The sequence below is a fragment of the Cyprinodon variegatus genome, unplaced genomic scaffold, assembly GCF_000732505.1.
Source record: "Cyprinodon variegatus isolate N-32 unplaced genomic scaffold, C_variegatus-1.0 Scaffold385, whole genome shotgun sequence".
NCBI lineage: Eukaryota > Metazoa > Chordata > Actinopteri > Cyprinodontiformes > Cyprinodontidae > Cyprinodon > Cyprinodon variegatus.
The window spans coordinates 332,595-342,579 of NW_015150838.1; the positions used below are offsets into that span (position 1 = coordinate 332,595).

The 9,985-nt window shown below is 39.1% G+C and overlaps 1 protein-coding gene across 1 annotated transcript in view; it reads right to left on the reverse strand.

Annotated features, from left to right (window-relative positions):
* Positions 1 to 9,985, reverse strand: part of mrpl11 (mitochondrial ribosomal protein L11) — a 101,883-nt gene that overhangs the window by 56,588 nt on the left and 35,310 nt on the right. The window contains exon 2 of the mRNA XM_015387106.1: positions 9,521 to 9,711. Coding sequence (XP_015242592.1) covers positions 9,521 to 9,643 — 123 coding nt within the window. The 5' untranslated portion in view covers positions 9,644 to 9,711. The remainder of the gene's footprint in view (positions 1 to 9,520; positions 9,712 to 9,985) is intronic.

Sequence of the window (9,985 nt, forward strand, 5' to 3'; positions counted from 1 at the left end):
GTAAATTCTGGATGCTACCCATTCAGGACACTTGACACGTTTTTTGTGGACTTTTATGGACCTTTCTGTCTCGGTCACCATAGACCTCCATTATTTGAATGTCAGCAGACAGCAAGAAGCCTCCCAGATCTCCAGATGCATTTGAGATATCAAAAAAGTACTCCAGGGTGTTGTTCAGCATGGGGGTGAGTAGAAAATGAAGGCTAATCATGTTTTGGGTGTACTATTCCTTTAAGTAACAAATGTGTGTACTTTGGACACCACTGTTCTGTTGATATGTTTACATAAGGCTGTCCTACATGCTCGTCCCGTTAGCTATCTTTTTCTGTGCATGTGCACATGTGCTGTGGTGAGCTACAGTTTCATTGTTTCATTTACTGGCTTTTTGGTGGTTAAAATGGTTCAGTGAGAGCACAGCATTAAGGCCAATTAATAATTCTGATGCATAGCCTCTGCAACCATCAAATCTGCCTCTGTGCCTCACCACGCCCCCCGCGCAGAGGTTCTGCAACCGTCGTCGCGCACCGAAAAAAAATCCTGACTACGCATCGGACGCAAACCGGCGCAGACCTCAAGCCGAAGCGACATGTCTTTCCGGTTGTCTGTGTGGTCGTCCTTCTTGATCCGGTGCCGGAGTAAAAAACGAGGAGTAATAACAACAATGGATAACCACGACGAAAGGTTGATCGAGGAGGTTCGGAAATACAACCACTTGTACTCAGAGATGTTGTTTTGGAAAATAAACACTCCCGCCAGCGCCGCTTAAGAGGTTCTTTGGCGGCAAACTGCTGCGCGTCCCTAGAAATTCCAGACCGACGTTGCAGAGGCATACCAGCTAAACTGGTTCACAACCAGACCAAAGCGACATTTGATGTGTGCGGTGGCAGAAGTATAATCCGCCCTTTAGTGTTGGCATTTCATATTTAACAAAAACTCTGCTTTAAATCATCTCGAAACTGCCACTCACACCGAAGACTTGTTCAACTCCTAACTGGTTTAAACTGGCTCCCGTGAAAAACAAAACCAATCTGACAAAGCAAGTCTGCTTTGGTGTAAGGAGAAACACCTTTTATGGCAGAAATTGGGATAAATCACATATTGTGAATTCAGGCAATAAGCAATTGATCGAATCAATAAACATGTAAAGTAGTAGAAGGTACGGTTGGTTTCTCAGCCAAGTTTTGCAAATATTGCTATGAGCCCCAACTAGATGTGCAACTTACACAAAAAAAATAGCTTGAATTGAATGGATAGCAGTCATGGCCAAACTAGCAAAAACTATTTGGGAAAACCAATCTCAGTTCCTTCATTCAATTCTACTTTTCCTCACTTCTGATGTCCGTTATGGCGACTCCATTTAATTAGGTAAGATTTCAAAGAGACAACAAGGACAAGTCCACAGCTGGAAAACATAAACTAAAATAGAACAACAGGCCAAACAGGCTAACACAAGACTGCAATGAATAACATTTTTATTTATAATCACAGAGTTGCATAATATATAATGGTGTAGCCAAATAAAATGGACAACTGCTTCTAAGAATGTAGTAATTTAGTGAAAAACTAGGTTTGGACAACAGCTGTCTGACTGCAAAAGACTCCAACGTCAAGTCTGGAACTCGGGTAAAATTTTTCCCGTACCTCAGTGAAGATCAGTATTAGAAAAAAAAACGGTAAATTTGACACTTTCTCCTAAATCACTTGTATGAACGATTTAACAAAGAATAAATGAGTTTGAACGTTTCTTACATGAGGCCCATCGTTTATGTTTCAATCAAATTTTTTAATTAAATTAAGTTCATTTCTATAGCGCTAATTTACCACACGTCATCTCTAGGCACTTTACAGAGACAAATCAATCAGATCATACAGATTGATTCAAAGTTTTCTATCTAAGGAAAACCAGCTGATTGCATTGAATCATTAAGTCTTCAGCAATCCCTCACACCAAGCCAGCTTGTAGTGACAGGGGAGAGGAAAACTCCCTTTTAACAGGAAGCAGAACCAGGCTCAATGTGAGACGCCATCTGCCGCTCTGATGCCTTTACTCTCAATGGCAAAGCATACAGTTAAATCATTCAGAGCAGTCAGGCCAGCCCAGCTGTCCCCCATCAGTCTTACAGCCATTTCAGCTATTACTTATCCCCTTCACAGCAAAAAAGTAGTGCAAACTATCGGATGGGTTGAAGTATTTCTGCAGCAATGCGCCTTTCACAATATTAACACTATTTTTTAGCAACCTGCCATCATATTGAATGGTTCCAGAGTTATGCTTTTTCATCACTTCAGGTCGACTTTGGACTGTCAAATTCTGTCATAGAAACATAACCATTCCATGTAAAAGCTACATTTTTTTGCAGCTTTAATCTAACCATAACGTTAAACACTTCTCTTTCTTATTTCTTCAAGGGACTAATCCAGGGGTCGGCAACCCGCGGCTCCCAGGAGCTTTTTCAAAAATTTATGAAAATGGATTTTTCTTTTTTGTTTTAATATGGTGTGCAGAAGGTCAAGAAAAAAAAACATGTTATGTTTTCCAATGCTGTAAACATTTGTACAATAAATAAATGTAAACAATAATTTGCATCATAGCAATAGAGATCACCAGCGTCCATCCATCACCTCATGCTGCCATGTGATATTTGCTCAAGGATAAACAGTTAATCTTGAATGCGTATTATATATTTAAGCCCACATAGTCATTTTATATATTGGGATAATACACTTAGAGCCCGTGTTGCCATAAGAGGCATTTATAAGCCTTTACATTTTTGCGGCTCCAGATAAATTGATTTTATGTTTTTTCGGTCCAATGTGGCTCTTTGAGCAGTTTGGGTTGCCGACCCCTGGACTAGTCAGACCTACCAATGGCGCCATGGAGCTCGTTCATCTTAATCTCTATACAGAAATCAGAGAAATTTGACCAAAAATCTGATAAATAATTTTATTTGTTTAAGTAATATTGATTAGTGGACTTGTGAGAGGGTAGGATGGTCGTAATCAATCATTTGCACTGATGTTGTGGTGTTACAGTCTTCCTGTCTTAATCACATAAATCTCAGGTTTAGACCCCGATGCTGAACAAATCTGAGGGAAAGAAGCCTAAAAACTGTATAAAACTCACACTCTACTTTATTCATTAATCATCCAACACTTTTATGCTGATTATTCATTTATAATCAGAACAGCCCAAAATGTGACAAGCCATCATCCCTGTGGAAACCTTTCTGACAGCTCCTGTGTAAGAACCCCTAAAAGCCAACTGGATTGGGAGCCCCAGCTTTCAGTGTCTGGATTCATACAAAAAAATCAGGATGAATTGAGCTTTTACCCTCTGCAGGAGGGCTCTATCTTCCAATCGCTCACCACGGGTGGGTGGTGGATGCTTGACAGCTGAAGCGAGAGCCCACTCGGGGCCTAGGTAAGAAAACAAATTATGATTTTTCAGGTGACAGGAAAGAAGAAGAGACCACCTACCTGCAGTGCATATTTGGACCTTTTCTACCAAAGTCACAAGGTTGTAGCAAAGGAAAGAACCTTTAGTCAGTTGATGTTTGAGCAGCTCAGAAATGACAATCATGGAAATAAAAGCTCCATCCCAAATTTCTTTCCTATCTAGGTAGCTTTGCTCAACCTTTTTAATAAGAAGATTTATAGCTATGATAATTAGAGTATAACAACATTATCAACTAATTTGATGTCATAAGAATAATTGTGGTGCCATTTCACACTATCAACGGAAAAAAAAGGTACAATAATTCTGTTTCGGTTTTATGTTGGGGACAAAAAAACTATGCCTCAATCGGGGAAAACAAAATTTTAGCTGGAATAAAGAAAAAATATGGGGGACATGCTACAATGTACATAACAAAATGAAGATTTTATTTCTGCTAAATAAAGTCTTATTCACAGTTGTGAAGAAATGTTTACCTGTTTATATTTCTACAACACACTTAATTGCTGACATGACCCAATTACAATCAAGCTTCATAACAGATGCCTCATAATTAACTCATTCAGGTTTGATGGGATAACTATAAAAAGCCCGGGTTCTGTGGGTCAACAAAAAGCCCAAATCATCACCTTTTCCCCATTGTGCTTGAAATATAGTGTGAGGTCTTTATCTCTCCAAAGTTTTTCTACAATAATAAACAATATAATATTGTTGCCAGATGATGGGAAGCGACAATAGATTCCCTAATGTTTTGATGTCTTCACAGCTTTATCCTCTCTTAGGTCACATCTGTCAGCTCTAAAGAAAGTCCTTCAGCTATGATCCTGCAACCTTTAGATGTACCCTTTCTCCAGCACACATAAATCAGTCCAATGGCTCATTACCAGGGCTCTGCAAAGCTGAATGACCTGCTGATGAGGGAAGTCAGCCATTTGATTCAGACGTGTTGGTCCATTGATGCATCTAAAAGTTGCATGATGGTAGATATCGAGGACCGGACTTGCTCACCCCACCTCTGCTCCAAAGCGACAAACTGCCTAAAATCCTGCTTCCCTAAAGGCAACCACACTTACAGATCAAACACTTTCAGATAGCAGCATCGGCTTACTAAGTTTTCCTCCTAAATCTTATGAAAGGAGAGAGGGTGTGCTTAGTTTTTCACTGATAAATTTTCTATTTTGGAGCAATTTTTATTAGATATACAATCGTGAACTGGAAAGTGCATTTGAGGTTAATTCTGAATAAGTCTACATCATTATAATAGGCCCTGATACATGAAGCTATCTAAATAAAATCCACAAAGAAAAAAGTAAAAAAAAAAATACTAAAATCTTTATTGGAACCGCTGACGTCGTGTCTGTACTCCCATTCAGCCTTTCTCCTTCCACTGGGTCATCGTTCTGTCTTTATAGACATAGAAGTCTGTCCTCATCCTTCCCTAAACTAGAAGAAGAGTATTGTATCTTAAAATGAAAATCAATTCAGCAAGATCAGAAATATCTCCTTTTATTCTGCATGCAAAGATACACAGACAAATCATTTACAAGAGTTTTCTTTTAAATTTTTCCTATAACTGCGCATGAAATATGTTGAATATTACTGCATATAAAGCAGACATAAAAGGCATATTTCTAAGGATGAGTTGCTTAATATACGCTCGTGGTTGTGATAACGGCGACAAAACAGCCTTTTTTGCTACAATTATTCAGTGGGTGGCTAAGAAAATGTCCCCAGAGAAAGCTGGGATAAAACCGACAATCTGCTTCCACAACGCAACCAAATTACTCTTGTCTCGTTTTGAGCCTTCATTACGGCTACAACATCCTGTCATGTAGGAATAAGACGCATCATTTAGCAATGCTTGTATCTTAATCCACAGGTGGGAGCAGAGTGAAATATTTAATATCTCAGCTGGGTGTGTGTAATTTCACTCCCAGTCTCTGCTGCTCAGACGTCCTTCAGTCAGTGTCCTCAGAAATAACACCAGCGTTTTAGAACAGATGCCCATTGTCTTATAATTTGAAGCATAATTATCTGTTCTTGGCAACTGCTTTAATCAGCTGTGTCTGGCTGTGTAGCTCGAGACGTTTTTCTGATGAGACAAAGTAAGAAAAAAAGGTTTCAGTTGAATTTTACTATCTTATAACAGAGGAGAAGCTGGCTATAAACAAGAGAAAAGAAGCGTGTGATAATTTCAGCTCATTTATCTGCTGTTTCACATCTCTTTTCTGCCGTTTTTGTTCACATCTCCGTCCCGCTGTCTGGTGTGTCACCATTAAGTCCCTCAGAAGGATTAAGTGCGAGAATTGATCTGGTTTCAGAACATGCAGCGGCGTTCAGGGCTGATGAGTACTGTCCATTAAAGAGGTTAACTGCATCATTTGTATGTGCAGACACGAGGCGAGCAGCTGCTTTCATTCCATCTGGAAAGGGACGATCAACTTTTAATAGCGCAATGGCTGTAAAAGCAGGGGAAGATTGCTCCTTTACGGTGAGAAATAAAATAAAAGTTTCACGAGAATGATTTTAAAGCAACAGTGACAGATATAAAACATCTTCAAAGAAGTGTTTGTGACATAAATGAAATATAAACGTGTAATAAATCCTATACAGTTAAAATTCTAGAAAGTGCTTAAATAAGTGTTTCTACTTATAAGTGGGGATGTTACACACACATGTTCACCCATGCTAAGTATGAGTCTGTATAAACCTGCCATCATTTAAAAGGCCTCTGATTAACCCAGATAAACTGCCGTTCTAATGCTCTCTATTATGACATTTACTCCGTCACATCATCAAAGGGCATCAATGTCGGTACAAAGATTTATAAGGGACTAAAAAGAGAAAACATGGAGCGTCACGGACGATATTAAGACCTGGGCGCCCCTTAAAAACTGATGAAATCATTGGAGAAAAAGCAGAGAAAGAAGGTTCCCATCATGCCTTTAGAGCCATTTAAAGAGCAACAGGATTCATGTGAAAACATTCCTCTGTACTTAAAATTCCTTTAGGCTCTGAGTTTGGATAAAGACGTTAAAAACATGTTAAAATGTGTCACAGTGTAAGTGTCCCCTTACTCTAAGTAAAGCACAGAGGTGGCAGCATCATGCTTCTGGGTAGGTCAACTCTACTAGTTCATGGGTTATAGTTAATGAGTAGGGACAATAAACAGTTCTAAACACCATCTGCACCATTGAAAAAATTAGCCTCATGCTAGTTGAAAGTAGTCAAGTTAAAAGTAAAGAAAAATTTCCTCAAGCAGGACAAGGACCCAAAGCCGGCGTCCAAAACAACAATAGAACAGCTTCAGCAGTAAAAGAATAAACCAGAACCAGAATTTTTTTGTTCTACTTACAGGTCAGAATAAGCTAATCTCGGTCTCATTTTCTTTTTCACAATTTAGAAATCTAGGGCTGTATTTAACAAACTTCTTAGAATTAATCCTAAAATCACTCTTAAGACTGGAATTGAAAGTTCGACTTGAAAGTTATTTACCAAAAGTTACTTAGCAAATTGTGTGAATCTCAGAGTGCCTTATGACAGTACCTGTTGCTCTAAATTGAATTTTAGATTACCGGTATGCCACTTCTAAGTTTATTGAATTGCCCAAATGCTTAATGGAGCTGTTCAGATGATTGCTGTGATGCTCCAGCATTACCTCAAGAATTGCACCTAAATAAAATCTGGTGGACCTATTGAAAAACACCTAAGTTTGGAAAACAAAAAATGTCTCTATGTTGCTAAAAAGTGCTATTGTCTGATGAGAAAGTTTTTCTAGACCTGTTGATGTACAAACCAAAAAGTATACTGAATCCCTTTTTTGGCATTTACACAGCAGGGGGAACAGACATGTTTATCATTATTATGTGGCTCATTTATGAGCATTAACTTTGAAATCACAGCAATCAGAGAAATTTTACCAGTAATGTGCAGGACTATTATTTATTTATTTTTTAATGGGCTTAGAGGAGTTCATTTTGGACAAAAAAGGCAGACATGCTGTAATGTAATGCATAAGTGCTGACTAGCTATGAGTTATTTGTGTCTTTTACATGCATTTCTAACAAACAGCAACAACTTGGTTTTCTCATTTCCTTATTTTATTAACGCTTGAGTGACGACTTATTTTATCATAGCTAAATCTATTGTAATGGCTTTTAATTCCAGCATGAAGCTCTGCTGCAAGTTGTTAATGGTGAGATCACGTACCTTATTGGGTCCGTGATACAAATCCTACCGTTTCTCTGTCCAAACGATACTGTTTGATCAGCTTTGTGTCGTCAAAACCGACACGTATTTAGCTCCTGGGACGTCTTAACGTCTCTCTCGCCTCAATACCACCCTCTATTGGAAATTCCGACCCACTTAAGACAACTATGGGGCAGAGGTGTAGCCAGAAAATTTTTTATACGGGTGGCCATGGTAATAACCAATGTACACTGAGGGGTGGCCGAAAGAGGATAGGCGCCAGAACCTCGAGGTCAATCTACACTATTGCAACAGGGAAATTAACAAGCACAACATCCATATTTTCTAAATAAAGACAAACAATACTTTCCCACAACCTTTGCTAACAAATATATTTAAACATCTGTGCTTTCTAGATAAAAGATATAGTGGATACAATTCTTTCAGTTTTGAGTTCTGGAGAGAACATATCTTCCTTTGTCATTACTTACCTATTTTTGTCAAAAATTATTCTGCATAAACTTGATATTTACAAGTACTAATATCTACATAAATTGATTATTAAGTTTTTATTAAAATATTAATTTATCTATGATTTCACTGAAGACTCCTAGGTGACTTTCAGAGACACAACATTTTCTCTTTACCCCATATAACACAAAATCTAGTTCTGAAAAGAGCAGGAATTATAATCTTTAATGTTAGTATAATGATGTGTATAATTAACCACATGGTTTTTGTTGTCAAGTAATTGTTAAAATATGAAAAATATATTTAAAAAATTGGGAAAAATAGTAGGGGTGGCCACATGGTTGGCCAATGACTAGCTAAGGGTTGCCATGGCTACCACTGACCCCCCCATCTAGCTTCGCCCTTGCTATGGGGGCCTCTTAAATATTTGGAGGAGTAGGAGTGATTCTTAGATTTGCAAAAAGTTGATAAATAGGTTTGATTCTTAAGTTAGAGATCAGGGATAAATTCCACAAATCCTCAGCATTTGAGACTAAAATGGCACGCTGAGGTGTTTAATAAATATTGCCCCTTGCATTTTAGGGAGGTGGGACCAAAGTCATCAAAGCCAAAACCTTTTAATGTATAGTCAAGAAAAGTCAAATTCCACACCTCCGGCCTCTATTGGGGTTTTGCAGACTTTCTATATCTTCTGGAACTGTCGAAAAAACACATCTGAGACACAAAAGATTTTTTTTCTCTTCAGAGAAAATATAGTACCTCGCCTAGCACTCATTGTTTGAGGACTGCTGACTTTTCTTGTTACTGTAGCAGCAGCAAGCACATACATTTTTCTGGTTTAAATTGGCATCAGTGAAGAAAAAGTTTCAGCTGTGCATCCATGAGTAATAACAAAACCCAGACAATCTCAGCTGTCTCTGCGGAGCAACTGAAGCAGAAAGACAAACATTAGAATTTAGGCTGAAACCATCAAACGTTCAGTCCAATTTCATCTACAGATCTGTGAGAAGTGAAGCTAATGTTTATAGACAGCTGGTGCTGATGGAGGCGTTAGTGTCTTTAGCCTGGAAACTGATAAAAGTGTTGCAAGCGGAGGCAAGTGTGTGGCACACACCTGCGCGCTAGAAATGTGCGACTAGAATAAGATATCTAAACAGTGCTATAGGAGGAGATGGAGGTGTATGTGGAGCCGCAGCGTGAGGTCACCGAGGGAGATGGGGGGGGGAGGGGGTGTGTGTGTGATTGGCAAAGTGAAAATAGGAAAAGATTGGACTCCCTGATAGTTAATGGAAGCTGTGAGAGAGAGGCTGGCTAATAAAACGAAGCAAGGCTCCCACAATTGGGTTAATATTCAAGACTACTCTGAACAAACTGAAAGAACATGAAGTGAAATAGATGTTAATTTACCTGTCCCAGGATGGGGCCCAGGGGGGGACCCGGAGCAGCCTGTCCTGACCTCACTATAGCCCGGATTACATTGCCTGAATCCAGTTTCTTCACCGCCTTTGCTGCCTTGGAGATTTTTGACATCCTGGTTTGTCTGGAAAAAAACCTTAAATCCGCCTCAGAGTCAACAGACAATCCATCCACTGAAAGCACTGGGGAAAAAAAAAATACAAACAAATCAGTCCTTTAAGCATACACAGTTGTAACAAATCATTCAGGAGGCAGGGCTCATTAAAACATCATACACTCAAGTCAATATGAATACCCACAGGCAAAGCCAGAGCCTTTTCTACTCTGCGCCAGGCCAGTAATTAAAAAAATCTTTGCCTTCGATCGTCAAAGCAAAGGCAGCTTTCCTGGAGCTGTTCGCAGAGTAGATCAGCCACCAAGCAACAGCCTCACTACCTATAGCCATAGAAGAGGCAA